A 21423-nucleotide genomic window follows, 5' to 3' on the forward strand; every position below is an offset into this window, starting at 1 on the left:
TTGGGAACATCACAGTCCATCACAGAATGCATAATAAAATTGTTTTACACATTATTTAGTGAATGAGCACATTTATTCTCATTCTTTTTAAAGGTAAGGTCAAAAAAATATTGGCCTTTTATATGGTTTTTTTTTATTCTGGTAACACTATCCTGATAATTGGAATTTAATCATGGATAGGTGAATACTGTTACAAGAACACACACAAAAGATCCAGTTTAGATGTAATTCTTAGCACATCAGACTCTGTGAAATCCCAGTTTCAAAGAATTTCCAGTCTCAATTTTTCTTTATTCAGGGAGTAAGTAGAAAACTGCTGCCTATTATAATGTTTGCCTTGAACGCACACATTTTAAAATATTATTTAAAGCTTATCAAAATGTGATCGTTTGTGTGCGACCATAAAAAAATATCTGATTTTATGCAGGATTACTGATGGAAAGGCAATCAGTAAATAACGTTCTATTTTTGAAGGGCCCTCTTTCATCCTTGCTCCTCCCATTTCATTTGTTCTTCATACAGCAGTTCCATAATCCAATGTTTGACACAGCAATTACAGAGCAGAACTCAATAAAAGGTATTACATATCAGTAGGTTTGGTTCTGTTTGAAGGAGGCCTTTCCAAGTGTGTGTGGATGAGGAGAGAGAGAGAATGTTTACATATGTGTGCAGATTGCTTTTACCCATGTGTAAAATCTGGTTTTTAAAGAAGTCTCCAGATTCCCTCCCTCAAAAAGTCACATGTCCCACAAGGACATGTGACTTTTCTTCAGCAGCTCCTGCCCTGTTGAACACCCTTCCCTCTGGGAACTGGCAGGCCCCCCACACTTCTAGCCTTGCAGAAAGCTGTGAAGGGCTGGGTTTCCCCCTGGGTGCTGTGATAAAGCAACATTGGAACTCAAGGTATGCATAGAGTGATGGATTGGAGATGGTAGGCCAGGTACCTGATATACTTGTGTTTTTTTTATTGTTTGTGGTTTTATTATTGTTGTGACCTACCCAGAGTTGTGTTTTACAAGATGGGTGGTCATATAGGGCTAAAGCACAATAAAATAAGCCTTGTTAGGCTGGAATGGAATCTCTGCAAATAACAGGGGCCACATGTACACATAGCCCACCATGTATGAAGACAGCATACCTATAAATCACACACAGATCCTGTAAAACTATTTGGAAGTAGCAGTCCCTCCTTTTCTCAGTATATCAGTTGTGGGTAGTGCGAACATGTCCATATCTTACAAAACAGTGTATTTGGTTATATACAGCCAAATGCTGAACATGTTGCGAGAACTGCCCAATATTCTATTTCAGAGGGGCATTTTCCAAAGTGGCCACTCTTTTGTATTTTCTGGATATAACTGTGTCTTCTCCTTTAGAAAAACAAACTAAGATTTCTTTAAATGCATTTCTTTCAAAGATTTCTTTCAATGGGAGAGCAGCAACAACTCCATAAATTTTATGGAGTGTCTGGAGAAGCCAAACCAATTAAATATCAACTTAACTCTTGTTCCAGGGGAAATGCTCCAAAGACAATTTGGCAGTACTTCCTTGGGAGTTGCAGAGCAGGCAGTAGCTTACTGTCAAAAACTCCTGCTTTGTTCTGTTTTCTGAAACTTCCTCCTTGTCCTGCCTGCTAACCCCTATCTTCCACCATCAACCAGCTCAAGAAGGAGAGGGAGAGGGCACGGGTGAGATGCTGTGAAATTGCAGCCTATGACTGACAGGAAGATGCAGAGCTGGTGGCCTTCTGAGATACTGAGGCTAAAGGATCATATCTGTATCTTAAGTCAGAAAACATGAGAGACAAGAGGACATATGCAAGGTCATCACCTAGCATCCAGGAAGTACAAGAGTTCTTTCTGACCAAGGAAATTTTATTCAAATGAAAACAAAAATAAACTTGCTCAGATCTAATGCAAGCTGACAATAAAGGATGTAAAGAAGGATTTTCAGGAGCATAGAATTAGTAAAGTTACAACGAATTGTTAACAGGTAGAGTATAAGGAAGTAAAGTAAATACTGGAAGGAAGAACTGAACACTAGACATTTGTTGACAATTGAAAATAAAAAGATCAATGGGACTAGATGGGTTAGTTTAAAAAAAAAGGAGGGAGAATTTGCTGTTCTTCTAACACAGAGTTTCACATCTTAACAATCTTAAGATGCATAAATTTCAATTATTACAATTCTCCAACAAGCATGCTGGCTGGGGAATTCTTGAATCCACATATCTATTGTCATGGTTGAGAAACCTTAGCAAAAGGCTGGTTCTTGAATTAGCCTTTCTACCAGGGAACTAAAAACATCCAGTCTAATGCTAAGAAAGGGATTGAACTGCAGCCCAACATAGATGCTTTAAGACATACAATAGCTCCAATGGATAATGTAGGTGATTACCAATGGAAAAAGGAGTGACTATACAGGAAGGCAAGTTGTGTTGACCTTCACATACTTGTAAGGGATTCAAATATTTTATTAGATTTTTTCCAAATAATGTTTACTTATCCCATCTAAACCATTTCCTGCTTTGGTTTGAAATACATTAAGTACCAAACACATTTAAAAAAAAACACATAAACACAATATAGTCCATTAGAATGGTAGACCTTTTGCCCAAAAAGAAAAGAACAACTGGATGGAACTTACTGATTGGTCTGTTGTCTTTCCTGTCAAGATTGCCCTCGCCTTGGCTTTGGTCAGGGGGAAAGACTTTATGTAGGAATCATAGAGCAACTTGGCCAGGGCTCGCAGATCAGCAGACTCAGGGTTCAGCTGGTCGATGTCACTTGAAATCTCTGCCAAGAGTTTCTCCTTCTCAGCTTGTGGCATTCGCCCAAACCTAATAGCTGAAAGGAAAACGGCAACAGTAATAAACTGCACCTAACTGATCTCCATTCTGTTGTAGTTGCATTTTTCCTCTACCACCCTATACAACTTTACAGGATGGAATTCTTTTATGAAAAAAAGGGCATTGAAAACAACAGGGAAAAATTATCAGCTCATAAAATGTACCAAAAATGAAGAGGGAAGGAGGACATCCTAGTTTAGCGCCACTAAACTTTGACTCTGACAGTGTCTTTGGTTGGCTTACTTAGGACATTTGGCTAATTCAAGAGAGGTTGGTGGCGTTTTGATGGAAACCAGGCCACTGATGTCCAGCTCATAGTAGCATGGCCAATGTAATACAAATATAATGAATAAATGAATGAATGAACGAATGAATGTACTGTTACATAAGAAGCATCATTTTCTGACATTCCAATATAGCTCTGTGCTTATATTTTCCAATACATCCAGCTATAAAGCAGAGTTAAAATATTTCAGATTTCTTCATCCATTACCCATTACCCATTACCATTATTAGAAAAAAAGAAAAGAAAACCAGCATATCCATAGAATATATTCACAGCAGAAGTGAATAGAGTGAATTTAATTACTTTCCTTTTCCCTTTCTACTATTTCTTTCAATGGAAATCATGAAAAAATGCTTATGCTTTGTTTTGAATTCTAACTGCAATATAATGTTTCCTCTCACTGGAAAAGGAGTGCATGTGTTTGGTCAGTTCCAATCATTGTTAAATCACCTCCTTTCTTCTCTTTGAGAAAAATGGCTTCCCACACATCCTAGTACCGTGATGGTGAACCTAAGGCACGCGTGCCACAGATGGCACGCGTAGCCATATCAGTGGGCATGCAAGCTCAGCTCTGGTGCACATGCGCGCACTGGCCAGCTGATTTTCGGGCCTTCTGGGTGCACCAGAAGTAGGGAAACAGGCTGTTTCCTGCCTCCAGAGGGCCTGGGTGGTGGTGGGGAAGGCCCATTTCTCTCTCTTACCTGCTCCAGAGCCTCTCTAGGAGTCTGGGGGAGTGGAAAACTGCCTTTCCCACCCTCCCCAGGTCCTCCGGAGGCCAGAAACTCTAGGAGTCTCTGGAGGCTGGGGATAGCAAAAAAGTTACTTCCTGTCCAACCGGACATTGGTAAACAGGCTATTTCTGTCCTCTGGAGGGCCTCCAGGGAAATGGCCATTTTCCACCCTCCCAGACTCATAGAGAGGCTCTGGAGACAGGTGAGAGAGAAAAATGGGCCTACCGGGCTATCGCGTGTCGGGGGGGGGGAAGAGTCACGTGTGCATGCGCGGAGGTGGGGCTCACAGAATTATGGGTGTGAGTACGCATGCGCGTGACCCCCTGCCCCGCCCCTCCTGGCATGCGATGGCAAAAAGGTTAGCCATCACTGTCCTAGTACAATCCAGGTTGTATAAAGACTCTGCATTTGAATAAAGAGAGTAGCTACCTAGACTGATCTTCTTCTACTAGGGGAATAGCGTTAGGCATGTTTAGAATGTTGGTTAATGTGGGCTAAAATCCTAAAATGTATCTATTTAACTTTAAGACTATTTTTCTTTTCTACACTGAAGGCATAAATAATTTGAAGGGACAAAAAGTTTACCCTGGTAGAATTTCACTGATGTCAAAGGAACTTTTCTAGGTAAACATACTGACATGTAATATTAGGAATTAAAAGTTATCTGTATGTGTGTTTGTCTTCATTATGTCTGCTTTGTCTACCTCTGTGGAATATGCTGCAATCAGTTATTCTGCATAGAACTGAAAGTATTCTATTATAGAAAAGATAAAAGTTCTTCAGTTTCAGCAGAACATTTTACTTCATTCCTTTATTAACTGATTGTTAAAATCATGAAAGAAAGTTCAAAATTGCCAAAGCACCAAATAAGTGTTCTAAATTGTATGTTTTAGGAATTCGCGATTTTACGTGGTGTAGTGATTATGGTATTGGTCAGATGATGAGTTCTATGACTTCCTTGGGTGTGAAAACTAGCTAGGTGATTTTGGGCCAGTCTCTCTCAACTCAACCCAATTCCTTGTGGCGAACATAAGGAGGCAGGAGAATTAGATATGCTTGCTGCCTTAATAAAACAGCAGGACAAAACTACAGATTTAATAATAATTTTAAAAATATATAAAAAGGCAGGATAAAAATCTAACAGGTTCTTCAAAGAAGGCATGAATCAAAGCTTCCATCGTGATCCTTTGTGTAGAAAATTCACAGAGATAAATGATCCTTTATTTAGGATTGTTCATTTAATGATAATCCAAAGTTACATTTGCCTTTGGAAAAATTTCAGTCCCAATTGTGATCATAAGGTGAGAACTACCAGTACATTTTGTAATGAAAATAATTCTAACAATATCCATGTATTTAGAAACTGGGCAAAGGATCCAAATTGCTCATGTTTAAAAATGCATATAGTAGAATGGAGACAAATCCAATTGAAAGATGTTGGTGACAATATATGAATTAGAATGAAATAGATTATTCTTTGCAAGATCAAAGAGTCTCTGCTTCCTATGAAAGGAGACAATATTATTTATAATCCTCATTTGTACAGCATGTTTCCGTGGATGCCAAGCTTTATAGCTTAACACGGCCATATTTACCTACAATAAAATCAAGCAAAGCACACAGTACCTTTAACAATCTGAGAATTTCTAGATTAGTGCTATAAACCATAAATTTTGGAGGTCAACAAAAGCTGTACCTCCAAAACATGTGATTTTCTTCCGCATTTGTAGACAGGAAGTATATGCATTGGAAAAGGAATTGCCTAAAGTAACTGACGGAACTGATGCAACAATCCATTTTTTACTTTCAATATATAACATAAGGTTGTTGTGTAGGACCAGTTTAAGGAGTTTGGTGGTCCAATGCAACACTAGGTTTGGAACTCAATTAATCCCTAGATTAATATTACAGATGGATTCTTGCTAAATGAGATAAACATTATGCATCCAAAATAGAATATCCACAGTGCCTGAACTAAATACATATCTGGAAGAAATTTATTGGATGCAAAAATCATCAATGATTAAAATCCTGTTTAGCAGAATGACTTTATTGGCCAATATGACCTTTGGCGAATAAAAAGCTGCATTCACTAATGAGTAGATCATCTTCCTCAAACATCCTGTCAACCTTTTCTATTCAGTGGCTAAGTAGGCCTATGGGTATCATTGCCTCTTCCAAAATTCCAACAATCTGAGGAGAACAGAAGAGTCGAATAATAGAGGAAAGTCCTGAAATAGTTGAATTATGGTTATTTGCTTTTGCACCCTTGCTCACCCATACTACAGTCTATTTCAGTCTAACACTTTGCCCTACTTTGCAAAGGTTCAAAACAGGTACAATCCCTTAAGCAAATGCTGCTGTGTGGATGATGTGTACACGTCTGCCTACCTGCATAAATAACAGCAGATTGGACCTGATGTCATTGAAAATAGCAATAGCAATAACCCTTAGACTTATATACCACTTCATAGTGTTTTACAGTCCTCTCTAAGCGGTTTACATGGTCTATATTTTCTCTAAAATGAATGTAAAAAATCTTTATTTTTCTCAGTAAGCAGTAGTCTCGGTTTTATGCAATTTCAGAAGGGCCTTGAATTGTTTTACTGGGAGGTAGTCTGATTTTTAAGCTCTGATATCTATCTTTTGCTAAATAAATCTGTTTGTGAGAACTATTTCTCACATTGATAAAAGCACTGTGAATTATCAACACAGGAAATGCCTACTGTCCCATCGTTACAAGAGAGACTTATTTCTCTTCTACATCAACAAAACAGGAGGAAACAGCCAAGACTCTTGCTACTGAATTGCTAATGGCTACTATAGGCATCTTATCCAAAGTAGAGCCCTTGCTTGAATTCTTGTGTTATAACTCTTTAATAAATTCTAATAAAAATGCTATTAATGATTGCTTTGGATTCTTGTTCCTTGAATTAACTCTTTCCAGTCAAGGGTGCAAAGAGGAAAGTTTGACAGTGTTTGTTATTAGTCTTTTCCAATTTGACTCCAACTGCCTTTAGCCATCTTGGTTGGATATTAATTAAAATCAATCCAGTATTTCTGCGGAAAACAAGGCTACCCAAGGCTATGCTAACTTAATTCATAGAATTATTGAGAATGGATCATTCATAGTGTGGAATCTGATATTTCAAAATGCTCAGATACAGTTGTGTATCAAAACCCCATGTCTTTTTATTCTGTCTTGAGAAATCGCATACATTTCACTGTTCTTCCATAATAATATATATACTGTTCAGAATGAGCTTAACTAGGAAAGTATGTGCGTCCATATGAGGTTCTATAAAAATATTTTCACTGCAATATTTTTGCCTTTAAAACAACATCAGATTTGAGAAAATACTTCTCATAACAATTTATTTGTTGGTAATAAAAAACAAGTTAAGAGTTTCTTCTGGCGTCAGGAAACTACATTTTATACTGAGAAAATAAAAACCACAGAGAAGATATTTTCCCAGTAATGTTTGCAATTCTTTAGTTTTTTAATTACATAAGACTCTGTTATGACATTCTATTCCTGTTTTCGTTTGGCTGTGCCAGGAGAGAGAACACAATCTTCACTACAATTCATTCTCTCAAGAATTATAACATTAAATATTTTCTCATAAATTTATAGCATGAACTTAAATGGTCTTTAAATTGTCCCATATCATACATTCATCTTCTAAATCTATCAAGCTCATTCTTACAAGCTGTGTTAAGGCCAAACCATATGTTGCACTCAAATATATTCTTTTAAAAGTCAAAGGGGACTCCTTTAAGGAAACAGAAGAATAAATGTGCAGCCCAGAAAAACTAGGTAAGATTTTATAATGAGGAAGACTGACCACTGAATATGTCAAAAACATGAGCAAAAAGGAAGTACAAATAGTTTTTTTTACTGATATTTTTGCTCAGTAAAATTACAAGTATAGAAGTTGACATTGGGGAACCTAAAATGTAATCTGGGGAAAAAAAGGAAATGTGACCTCTTCAGTCTTTTTTGGCAATTTACAACCATGCTAATTTTTTTTGTTCTGTTTTGTTCAGTTCTGTTTTGTTGGCAACCCCTTCTTTTCCTATTGACTGGAATCATTTAATGAGTGTACTAGAATCACAATGCCTTAGAGTACCTCAGATCTGGCTTTGTCGGACTGCCAATGAGGATACATGAAACAAGATTAATTTCCCTTAGTAGACATACTTCTCTACATTGTCAAACCTTCCAGCAGAAGAGGTCTGCTACAGACCTTTTCTGCTATGCAATTCTGGCAGGTGGGGTCAAGGAGAAGAGCCTCTTCCTACGTGGTCCTGACCTGTGGAACCTTCTACCACTGTAGCTAATACTCATTGCAATTACATTGCAAAACATAATTCTCCTCTCCTGGAAAATTAGGGGATACGATAGGGTTTTTCTGTTGCCACCAATTAATATAAAGCCATCAGATGTTTTTTTTCTTTCCTCAGACTGGATGAAATGGCATTAGAGTGTAACTTTCTTCCTCTGAGAATGGCACCAACTGTAAGCCCATGAAACTGTAGGACTTAAGTGGGCGGTGGAAAGCTAAGCCAAGTAGCTGCTAACTCAGCTCCAACTGAAGCATAAATGTTGTGAAGATGATTTAGCTGCATTTCCTCTGGAGTTGTACCATGAGTAGTTTCCCAACAGCAAGAATTCCAGTCTTGACTTGTCTTCTGATACTATGGATTTTATCATTCCCTCTTGCAACTGGCACATGTTCCTCCCCAGCCTCTTCACTGTCCAACTCTGCTGCCAGCTCCGCAGGCTGCTGGCAGACCACAACAGACCCTTCAGCTCTCTCCCTGAACAATAATACCCGTTTATACTGTTTTCTGCACTCTTTCAATGACCATATAGATTCATTAGCCAACTATCTAGGTAGGTTATTCATGAAGTGGCATAAAAATGCAGGAAAGGCTATGGAAGATGGGGCTGATGGTTGTGTAGAAATGTATCTCTCAACTCCTTGGAAGAAAAAAATCTTATTCATCCAAAAGCTAGGCACTTCATTAATAATTATACATATGAAAGATAAAAGGCAAAAACTTTTCATCTCACCATAGTTAAAATGGATTAATATTTTCCCAGCCTTAATATAGAAGTGAAATAGATTTCAGGAAGGAAGGAAGGATGGAAGTAAAAAAGGAAGGAAGGAAGGAAGGAAGGGAGGGAGGAAGGAAGGAAGGAAGGAAGGAAAGAAAGAAAGAAAGAAAGACAGACAGACAGACAGACACCTGATTTTGGAAGTGTTAATGTTATTGCACTGAATGATGTACTTAGTATATGATGCAAAACAAGAGATGAGTAAGAAACAAAAAGGCCTTTCAGACTCACAAGCAGAAAAATCTCAGTTAATAAAATGATATCTAAATAACCAAATGAGACAAGGCTAATAACATAATAAATTGTAGCAATGGAAGAGGAAGTAATAGGGGCAGGAAAGTAGAATAAGCAATTCAAAGATTTTCAAGCCAAATTTTACTGAATAACCTACATATGCCAAATATTCACTGTTTGAAAAAACCTACATAAAACCTATGCCTCCAGAGGGTATTTATATTTTATTGTGAATCTTCCTATTTTCCAAAAAATATAGGAAGAATTAAGTGCTCAGGGCTGACTTAGAATATAAGCTCCCAACAGTCAACAAACACATTACAGTATTGGACAATATTGTCATGGAGTTTTATTTTCTATCCAGATGGCTATAAAATAACTTCATATGTTATCAATCACTTCATGTGTTACCAATAATATCATATTCTACATATTACATTGATGCTTGAATAGTGTTTCTCAATCTTGGCAACTTTAAGATGTGTGGACTCCCAGAATTTCCCAGCCAGCCGTTGAAGTCCACATATCTTAAAATTACCAAGGTTGAGAAACACTGCACTAGAAGGATATGATTTCTTTCTCAAATATGGCTAGAATACCAAAAGGCATAGTGTGGTAAAGGAGAACATAAAATAATTTAGGAAAAACTAATAGTGATGGTTATTGGGAATACAAAGATAGATAACGATTGTGTGCAACAGACACAGCAACCAAAATACTAGCTAACATCTTGCTGATAATTGTAGATCTCTTCCAGCTGTTCTGCTGGGTGAACATGCTTCTTCATTCCAGCAAGATCATTTTGCTTGAGCTATCATATAAACCAGCACTTCAAGGATATGCTTGTCCGGACTAGAAGAGCTGTTGCTCACATTCAGCAGCCCTAGTCCTGAGGTCTTAAGAAAATATTTTGCATGACTAGGAAGGATTACCATGTAGTCCCTGACATTATTAAATATCTTTCTATGGGCATTGCATCTAAGTGCCAAACTCAAAGGAGCATATGCCTAGCTCTTGCAATGTGTTCTCAGTTTTTATTTTTTAACCTGGTTGAATTTGAGATTGACAAGATAAGGTATGCAGGCACAAGGATCCATGGATCGTCCAGATTATATTTAAAATATATATTTTTAATTACTCTTTTAGCATTTCATGACATGTCTATGTTTCTATGAGATATAATGGAAGTGAGATTATTAAAAATTTGAAATTGCACACGTTTTCAGCCAACTGTTAAAGATGTGTGCAGGTTGCATAGGATGTCCCATTCTATATTAAGAGCTGCTGAACCCAGTTATAAACTCTGTATATTCAAAATGCACAGAGCCTCAAGATTGCAGGAGAGGAGAAAGTTTTCATAGACAACAGATGCAATACATTCCCTTGACACATCAATTCCAATCAAGTAACCAGAAATTAAGATGCTTACCATTATGAGACATTCCAACTGCTAGGCACTTTTGGAATCGGCAGTATTGACATTTATTTCTACTTTTTTTATGAATGCGGCAGTTGAGATCACATCGATCATAGATTAATTTTAAACGAATTGTTCTGCGAAAGAAACCCTTCAATAAAAATAAAGGGATACAAAAAATATTAGCCTTAATATATCCCACTATATCAGATTTAAGTTGAAAGACAACCATGTATTTTTGGCTAGAAATATTTTCATTTTATTGTCGATTTGGTCACACTCTCTAATATTTTTTGAAATCTGATTTCTCAACATTCATTCAAAACAAAGCAATATGGTGTATATGTGTGTGTTTTAAATATTGTATTAACATAAAAGGAACTCTTTTTAATTCCAATGGAATTTATGGTAAATTGATTGTAGCTTGGTTAAGATATCTGCAAGAATTAAGTTTACTAAATAGAGAATTTGTGTGTGCACATGTATGGAATAATTTTCTACCTTCTTATTTATAATTCTGCAAAACATTTTAAATATTCACTTAATAAATTGTATTAAGTTATAGTTTCTGGGAAAGTGACGTGATTATTTAAAAGAGAAGGGTTTTTAATAAATTGCTTGATGTGACAAAATGTTAAGATTGAACATGCTTTGGGGAGGTCTACAGTGACATATCTCAAAGAGTTGTATTTATTTCACAAGTTTGGATGGAGTGCATGAGAAACATTTTCTTACTTTGGCTTACTTCCTGTTTGAAATATATTTGTCTTGTTAGAATATTCCACTTCAGCTTTTATCTGCCCCTTAGTATACCCTGAGAGAGCAAGCACATTTACAAATTTAGCCTTTGTCTAACAATTCTAAAAATGTGATTTAAATCACATTCTTAGAATTGTTACAAAAAACCTAAATGTGTTTGCTCTCTTAGGGTATACTAAGGGGCAGATAAAAGCTGAAGTGCAATATTCCAACAAGACAAATACAAAACAAAACAAAACATACTTTAGAAAAGTAAGATCCTTATTGTCATTTGCCTGTTAGTTAAAACAGACAAGGAACTTTTTAGTTAAAACTAACTCATATGATGTTTTAGATTCTATTAATACAAAATAATGAGGAGCAGCATGTTCTAACATATTTTAGAAAAGAAATAAACTAGAAGTATATGGCCCTCCTGAATTTGGTAAATTAGAAATTCTTATCTTTGACTACTGATATTACAGTAAGGTCTGATAGCATTTTAAAGAGATAAAGAAACATTTTTTTTTGAATGAATGATTTATTATTACAATTACCTACCTTGCAACCTTCACATGCATGCACTCCGTAATGAAACCCAGAAGCTTTGTCCCCACACACCCTGCATTCAATAGCCATGAGAGAACAAGAGGCTTCTTCATGAGGTTTACTATACATCTGAAGTTTTTCTGAGAAATACGGTGGAGATGGAGGTTCTACTTTAATTGCATCTGAATAAGAGGAAGATTTCAAAAGAAGAATTAACCAAATCCCTGATTATTACCAATTACCTCTAAATAGTATTGCAAATCTGAATGCATTTGTGATTCAGATATTTTAAAAAATATACAAGAGTTAGATATACATAGTTACTGAAGTCAGCAAATGGGAATCTGAAATATCTAACCTTGCCATTTCAGTGGAAAAAGCCAAAGTAAAACATTGGTGGCCACCAATGACTGTATATTATGTTTCTAAAGCAGAATTTGAAATCCAATTCAAAACATCGTTTCAACTATAGTTAACACAATATTTTCATTTTTTTAAACTATAATTTCTGTGAAGCAAATACTGAAAAGTCCAGTGTCCATGGGAATGAGTTACAAGCTGAGATTTGCCCATATATCTTGCTGATACTTCTCAGGCCTATACTACATAATGGGAATAATATCCTTTAGAATTTCTATATACTATGAATATATTATATATACTATGAAACTATGAATAGTTTCAAGATGAATTTTCAAGATGAATAATTACATCTGTATAACTGGTACAGGTTGTTATAGAAAGTGCTATGAAATAATTGTTTAGCATGATAAACATATTGGTGTCAATTATGTATGTCTCATTCATAAAATCAAACATTGTTTTGGCTGATTTGTAATACTCAATATGCTGCCTTTGGAACCTGGGCTTTCAAAAGAAGCATGCCATTAAGCTGTTGATTTTCCAAGCCATTATGCCTCCAAATTCTGGTCATATTTAAGATTAAATGGCATCTAATACCTTGGAATGGAAAGACTGATAGCATGCACTATTTAATTATTCTTCTCTAAAAGTTGTGCTCAGAATGGAAAAAAAACCCTACAATTCTATAACCATGAAATAGAAAGCAGGCTGTTAGTTCTACTAATCCTGCTTCATATACAGTATTATACAGAATGGTTACACAATCTTTGCTTTAGTGCACATTAATTCCAAGAATAAAAAGTAGTTGTATTATTTATATTTTTATTGCACTACTGATTTTGAAACTCAGTAAACCATAAAAATTTTTTTAAAAAAGAATTATAAATCTAATGCTGCTTCTTAGTGTATCTTTCAACAGGCAGTACTACATTAGTTTCTTGTGAAGTCAGATCTATAACGTCAGATTTTTTAATATTTCATCTTATCTCTGAATTGAATTGAAACCACTTCAGACATTTAGAGAGGGCCTACTGATGATAGCACTATCTCCGTTTGAAATATGTGGGTGACAGGCTTTATGGCAGCTCCCACTGTTTGGAACATTAGCCCCATTAGAGATAAAGACAGCAATTACCTTGTTAGCCTTTCCCAAAACAACTAAATGGGATGAAGTTTCAGGAGGCTACAACCTCCTGAATTGATTAGTTGATTAACTGATCAGTTCCTCAGTTGATTAAAGGATGTTTGCTACCATAGGTATAGATTAATGATTTGTACCCTTGTTTCTCTTTGATTATTGTATTTGCGTCCCATCCCCAGTATTCCGACTGGGATGGGATATGAATATTGTGAATCAAGCTTAGCTAAGATTACCAATTTATGAACTGGTATTTATTTATTTGTTTGTTAAATGTATTTCCTGCCCATCTTGCTAAGCGGCTACTCTGGGCAGTTTACAACAGTAAAAACAGAGCAATAAAAATAACATATCAAAGTAATGAAATGATAAAGATGAACAATGGAATAAACAATGAAGGTACAGTAATATGAAATTAAAAATGAGTGGGGGGACTCAAGGAGCACAGATAAAGTTTGATAAAGTTTAAAAAGGTAAATGTTCCCCTTGCACATATGTGCTAGTCGTTCCCAACTCTAGGGGGACAGTGCTCATCTCTGTTTCAAAGCCGAAGAGCTGTGCTATCTAAAGACGTCTCCGTGGTCATGTGGACGGCATGACTAAATGCCAAAGGCACACGGAACGCTGTTACCTTCCCACAAAAGGTAGTCCCTGTTTTTCTACTTGCATTTTTTACGTGCTTTTGAACTGCTAGTTAATATAGTTTACAGCCCATTTAAATGTACATAATTTTGGAATCATAAAAATTCATTTCCCAAAGTTATATATATATATATATATATATATATATATATATATGGGGTGAGATACCAACTGTACGCTGATGATACGCAGCTGTACTTTTCCACCCCAGGCCACCCCAATGGCTATCAAGTACTGTCCCGGTGTCTGGAAGCCGTATGGGTCTGGATGGGGAGGAACATGCTCAAGCTCAATCCCTCCAAGACGGAGTGGCTGTGGATGCCGGCACCCCGGTACAGTCAGCTGCAGATGCGGCTGACTGTTGGGGGCGAGTCATTGGCCCCGATGGAAAGGGTGCGCAACTTGGGCGTTTTCCTGGATGGGCGGTTGTCTTTCGAAGACCATTTGACGACCGTCTCCAGGAGAGCTTTTTATCAGGTTCACCTGATTCGCCAGTTGCGCCCTTCCTGAACCGGGATGCCCTATGCACGGTCACTCATGCTCTCGTGACCTCTCGCTTGGACTATTGCAATGCTCTCTACATGGGGCTCCTCTTGAAGAGCACCTGGAGGCTCCAGTTAGTCCAGAATGCAGCTGCGCGGGTGATAGAGGGAATGGTTCGGAGCTCCCATGTAACACCCATCCTGCGCAGACTGCACTGGCTGCCTGTTGTCTTCCGGGTGCGCTTCAAGGTATTGGTGACTACCTTCAAAGCGCTTCATGGTTTAGGACCAGGATATTTACGGGACCGCCTACCGCCATCTTCTATCTCCCAGCGACCGGTGCGTTCTCACAGAGAGGGACTCCTTAGGGTGCCGTCAGCCAAGCAATGTCGACTGGCGGCCCCCAGGGGGAGGGCCTTCTCTGTGGGGGCTCCTACTCTGTGGAATGAACTTCCCCCTGGACTTCGTCAGCTATCCGACCTTCGGACCTTTCGCCGCGAACTTAAAACCTATTTATTCTGTCTAGCTGGACTGGCTTGATTTTAAAATTTTAATTTGCTTTTATGGGCTTTAAATTTTTGTAAATTTTATAGGGTGTCATTGTATTTTAAATTTTGGCCAATTGAATAAGTTTTTTAAGGGGTTGTTCTTAGTATTGTATGTGCTGTTCTTTTTGTATTTTATTTTGGCTGTGCACCGCCCTGAGTCCTTCGGGAGAAGGGCAGTATACAAATTAAAATAATATTATTATTATTATTATTATTATTATTATTATTATTATTATTATTATTATTATTATTATTATTATTATTATTATTATTATTATTAAAAGTCCAGTGTCCAGGGGAAGGAGCTACGAGCTGAGATTTGCCCATATATCTTGCTGATACTTCTCAGGCCCTATACTACATAATGGGAATAATATCCTTTAGAATTTCTATATACTATGAATATATTATATATACTATGAAACTATGAATAGTTTCAAGATGAATTTTCAAGATGAATAATTACATCTGTATAACTGGTACAGGTTGTTATAGAAAGTGCTATGAAATAATTGTCTAGCATGATAAACATATTGGTGTCAATTACGTATGTCTCATTCATAAAATCAAGCATTTGCGGCCTCTGCATGCCTTTGCGGCCTCTGACCCGGCGTAGATCTCAATTGGCTCCCTGGTTTTCCGAGGAGCTGAGAGCTGAGAGAGATGAAACGCCGGAGAAGACGCCTAGAGAGTACTTGGAGGTCCAGCCGTTCCGAGGCTGATCGGACACTAGTGAGGTCTTTTACTAAGACCTACCTAGTGGCAATGAGGGAGGCGAAACGTTCCTACGTTTCCACCCTCATTGCATCGGCAGATAACCGCCCGGCCGCCTTGTTTCGGGTGACCCGTTCCCTCCTTCATCAAGAGGGATGGGATGACCCTTTACAGGGACGAGCTGAGGAGTTTAACGGTTATCTATACGATAAAATCGTTTAGCTTCGGGATAGTTTGGACCAAGATTGCGATGATCCAACCGAGATGACGGAGGCACATCTTGTTGAGGCTATTTGGGATGAGTTTGATTCTGTGGCTCTCGAGGACGTGGACAGGTTGTTGGGGAGGTTACATGCAACTACATGTTTACTGGACCCGTGTCCTTCCTGGTTAGTGCTGGCTGCTCAGGAAGTGACACGAGGCTGCTAAATGCTTCTTTGGTGGAAGGGGTTTTCCCCGCCGCCTTGAAAGAGGCGGTGGTGAGACCTCTCCTCAAGAAGCCTTCCCTGGACCCAGCTATTTTGGGAAATTACCGTCCAGTCTCCAACCTTCGCTTTGTGGCGAAGGTTGTAGAGAGTGTGGTTGCATGGCAGCTCCCCCGGCACCTGGAGGAAGCTGTCTATCTAGACCCGTTCCAGTCTGGCTTCCGACGCGATTACAGCACGGAGACGGCTTTGGTCGCGTTGGTGGATGACCTCTGGAGGGACAGGGACAGGGGTTGCTCCTCTGCCCTGGTCCTATTAGATCTCTCAGTGGCTTTTGATACCATCGACCATGGTATCCTGCTGCGCCGGCTGGAGGGATTGGGAGTGGGAGGCACCGTTTATCGGTGGTTCTCCTCCCATCTCTCCGACCGGTCGCAGACGGTGTTGACAGGGGGGTAGAGGTCGTCCGCGAGGCGCCTCACTTGTGGGGTGCCTCAGGGGTCGATTCTCTCGCCTACCCTGTTCAACATCTATATGAAGCCACTGGGCGAGGTCATCAGTGGTTTCGAGGTGAGTTATCATCAGTACGCTGATGATACTCAGCTGTACTTTTCCACCCCGCACCACCCCAACGAAGCGGTCAAAGTGCTGTCCCGGTGCCTGGAAGCTGTACGGGTCTGGATGGGGAGAAACAGACTCAAGCTCAATCCCTCCAAGACGGAGTGGCTGTGGATGCCGGCACCCCGGTACAGTCAGCTGCATCCGCAGCTGACTGTTGGGGGTGAGTTAGTGGCCCCAAAGGAGGTGGTTCGCAACTTGGGCTGGATGGACGGCTGTCCTTTGATGAACATCTGGCGGCCGTCTCCAGGAGGGCCTTTTACCAAGTTCGCTTGGTCCGCCAGTTGCGTCCCTTCCTTGACCGGGATGCCTTATGCACAGTCACCCACGCTCTGGTTATGTCTCGTTTGGATTATTGCAATGCTCTCTACATGGTGCTGCCCTTGAGGTGCACCCGGAGGCTGCAGTTAGTCCAGAATGCGGCTGCGCGAGTAGTAACGGGAGCCGCTCGTGGCTCCCACGTAACATCACTGCTCCGTAGTCTGCACTGGCTTCCTGTGGTCTTTCGGGTGCGCTTCAAGATTCTGGTTACCACCTTTAAAGCGCTCCATGGCTTAGGACCCAGGTACTTACGAGACTGCCTGCTGTTACCCTATGCCTCCCACCTACCCGTACACGCTCACAGAGAGGGTCTCCTCAGGGTGCCGTCCACCAAACAGTGTCGGCTGGCGGCCCCCAGGAGTAGGGCATTTTCTGTGGGAGCAGCGACGCTCTGGAATGATCTTCCCCCTGGCCTATGTCAAGTGCCTGATCTTCGGACCTTCCGTCGTGAGCTAAAAACACACTTATTTATTCAAGCGGGACTGGCATAATAGTTTTGATTTTTAATTGGGGTTTTATTAATATTTTGAAATTTTAAATTAATTTTAATATGTTTTAAATTTTGGCCAATTTTATAATAAGTTTTTTAATTGTTTATTTTAATTGTATTTTGTTACTGTTTTTATTTTGGCTGTACACTGCCCTGAGTCCTTTGGGAGAAGGGCGGTATAAAAATATTAATATTAATATTAATATTAATATTAATATTAATATTAATATTAATATTAATATTAATATTAATCTTAATAATAATATTAATATTAATATTAATATTAATCTTAATCTTAATCTTAATAATAATAATAATAATAATAATAATAATAATAATAATAATAATAATTGTTTTGGCCGATTTGTAATACTCAATATGCTGCCTTTGGAACCTGGGCTTTCAAAAGAAGCATGCCATTAAGCTGTTGATTTTCCAAGCCATTATGCCTCCAAATTCTGGTCATATTTAAGATTAAGTGGCATCTAATACCTTGGAATGGGAAGACTGATAGCATGCACTATTTAATTATTCTTCTCTAAAAGTTGTGCTCAGAGTGGAAAAAAAACCCTACAATTCTACAACCATGAAATAGAAAGCAGGCTGTTAGTTCTCCTAATCCTGCTTCATATACAGTATTATACAGAATGGTTACACAATCTTTGCTTTAGTGCACATTAATTCCAAGAATAAAAAGTAGTTGTTGGATTATTTATATTTTTATTGCACTACTGATTTTGAAACTCAGTAAACCATAAAAATTTTTTAAAAAAAGAATTATAAATCTAATGCTGCTTCTTAGTGTATCTTTCAACAGCAGTACTACATTAGTTTCTTGTTAAGTCAGATCTATAACGTCAGATTTTTTAATATTTCATCTTATCTCTGAATTGAATTGAAACCACTTCAGACATTTAGAGAGGGCCTACTGATGATAGCACTATCTCCATTTGAAATATGTGGGTGACAGGCTTTATGGCAGCTCCCACTGTTTGGAACGTTCACCCCATTAGAGATAAAGACAGCAATTACCTTGTTAGCCTTTCCCAAAACAACTAAATGGGATGAAGTTTCAGGAGACTACAACCTCCTGAACTGATTAGTTGATTAACTGATCAGTTCCTCAGTTGATTAAAGGATGTTTGCTACCATAGGTATAGATTAATGATTCGTACCCTTGTTTCTCTTTGATTATTGTATTTGCGTCCCATCCCCAGTATTCTGATTGGGGTGGGATATGAATATTGTGAATCAAGCTTAGCTAAGATTACCAATTTATGAACTGGTATTTATTTATTTGTTTGTTAAATGTATTTCCTGCCCATCTTGCTAAGTGGCTACTCTGGGCAGTTTACAACAGTAAAAACAGAGCAATAAAAATAACAGTATCAAAGTAATGAAATAATAAAGATGAACAATGGAATAAACAATGAAGGTACAGAAATATGAAATTAAAAATGAGTGGGGGGACTCAAGGAGCACAGATAAAGTTTGATAAAGTTTAAAAAGGTAAATGTTCCCCTTGCACATATGTGCTAGTCGTTCCCAACTCTAGGGGGGCAGTGCTCATCTCCGTTTCAAAGCCGAAGAGCCGTGCTGTCTAAAGACGTCTCCGTGGTCATGTGGACGGCATGACTAAATGCCAAAGGCACACGGAACGCTGTTACCTTCCCACAAAAGGTAGTCCCTATTTTTCTACTTGCATTTTTTACGTGCTTTTGAACTGCTAGTTAATATAGTTTACAGCCCATTTAAATGTACTTTTGGAATCATAAAAATTCATTTCCCAAACTTTTATATATATATATAATTATATATATATATATATATATATATATATATATATATATATATATATATATATATATATATATATATATATAATTATAATTATAATTATATATATATATATTTATTTTTAAATATACATAAGTATTGAATACATGAACAGTGTGGCATCTGGGTATCGTTAGTTTTGAATTCAACTTTTAAATTGATTAAGTGAACACAGAATGATAGTTCTATTCTTTTTTGTTGCAATGGCCAAGCAACAGGGTTTTTTTTTTATTTAACGAAATAACTATAATCTTAAAATATGATTGATTGTACCAAAGAGTCTTTTTTGTAAGTCCTAATAGCCTAAAAAATTATTTTGTTGATATAGCATAGCAACAAAACAGGAATTTGTATCATATAAATTATCAACCCCCTATCATTAAATCAGTGGCCTTTTACTATGGAAGAATGTATATTTATCCGTATCCCGGCTTGTATAAAGCAAGATTTTTCAAATTGCGTTCAGTTGATGGAGTTTTGTGATGGAGACTTATGGAAATCACTTGAGCTTTGCCTCCTGATCAGAGGTCTTGGGATTTTTTTTTTTTAACTAACAGGTTTCACAACCTGAAAACCCCCAATATTCCCCCCCTGATGTTAAAGCTGTTCACTAGTTAATTTATAAGCTATGTTGTTTGATACCAACTAAAGCTGAACACTCTTCTAATAACTACAAAGATCAAGCCATAAAAAGTTTACATACTTTGACAATCTTGAAATTTCACATCATATTTATAGTCAAGGGCTAGCTGATCAGTTCTTGCAAGAGGGAGATCCTCATAATGTGGAGAAGAAAGGCTGGAAAAATCAACGGTGCTGAAGGGCTTTATGTCAAATGCATGGGAGTGTTCATCCATTGTAGAAAGATCTACTGGGCTAATACCAAAGTTCATGGGCCAAAACGGCATTTCGGTATCAACCATTGTAAAGCCTGAAATTAAAAAGAAAAAGAGAAAAATGTGACACTCGGTATTTATAAAATAAAAATTTACATCACTATAATTACATTTACATCCCGGAAGAATAATGAACAAAGCCACAAATACTCAGAAGTGCTAGTTTGACACAATTCTGTAAAGATTTTTAAAAGCAACACATACCAACAATGTATGAATGGTTACAAATCTTCTGTTTTTTAGTGATGTTATTTTTTTTTATATCAGGAGTGGTATGTTGGATTTTTTCCCCCCTGGGGAAAAGGAATCCAATAAATCTAGGGAGGGGATGAATAATCAGCAAATGCATAATGTACCAGGAAGTTTATTACCATTAGTATGGCAAAATTAATTTTAGTGGGAATTGTGTGGGAGAGCTTCCTGTAGATTACATTCAATGTGGTATTACTTAATTGGTTATTTTAAAATTACACTTTCTGAGCTGAAAACCCCTAAAACCAGGTGCCATTATGGGTGATTGTGGTTGTACACATTACATATGTTCAGAAGCCTTCAAAAATCATTTAAATTAATTCTTCTACAAATGCATTATTGCTGTTGTCATTCTATAAACAATGATCTCTTTGATCTTTGCTATTGTCACTCTATAAAACAAGATTCCTTTGACCTTTGCTTGAGATCCCCAATATGATGCTTTTGCAGTTAAAAAAATATCAAGTAGAAAAATATGGTGATAGTTATGCCAAGACAGCTATGGAGAATTGGATCTGGTTAATGAGGTGGTTAATGGTTAAGAATCCTAAACCTGTAGACTACATTAGAAAGTAGAAACATCATCATAGAAGGTGGCCATGGTTCACCAATTCTGTATAGTTACCAAGAAAACTACATAGATGTCCAGATACTTATTAGGAAGTGACTTGTTATTGCAAGATTTAAACCATTTTGCTCAGCAGAATCATAGTACATAGTACAACTGTTCTTTCACACAACAATTACTTTTTCAGACAAAATGCTGCCTATAA

The 21423-nt window shown here is 37.7% G+C and overlaps 1 protein-coding gene across 5 annotated transcripts in view; it reads right to left on the bottom strand.

The window, feature by feature from the left end:
* The window catches only part of PPARG (peroxisome proliferator activated receptor gamma), an 84319-nt gene that overhangs the window by 16273 nt on the left and 46623 nt on the right, over positions 1-21423 (bottom strand). For all 5 annotated transcript variants that reach the window (XM_058167435.1, XM_058167434.1, XM_058167436.1 and 2 more), the window contains exons 2-5: positions 20206-20433; positions 11938-12107; positions 10651-10789; positions 2647-2846 (exon numbers count right to left, since the gene is read on the bottom strand). In XM_058167435.1, coding sequence (XP_058023418.1) covers positions 2647-2846; positions 10651-10789; positions 11938-12107; positions 20206-20425 — 729 coding nt within the window. In that variant the 5' untranslated portion in view covers positions 20426-20433. The remainder of the gene's footprint in view (positions 1-2646; positions 2847-10650; positions 10790-11937; positions 12108-20205; positions 20434-21423) is intronic.

This window comes from Ahaetulla prasina, chromosome 2 (assembly GCF_028640845.1).
Source record: "Ahaetulla prasina isolate Xishuangbanna chromosome 2, ASM2864084v1, whole genome shotgun sequence".
Lineage (NCBI taxonomy): Eukaryota > Metazoa > Chordata > Lepidosauria > Squamata > Colubridae > Ahaetulla > Ahaetulla prasina.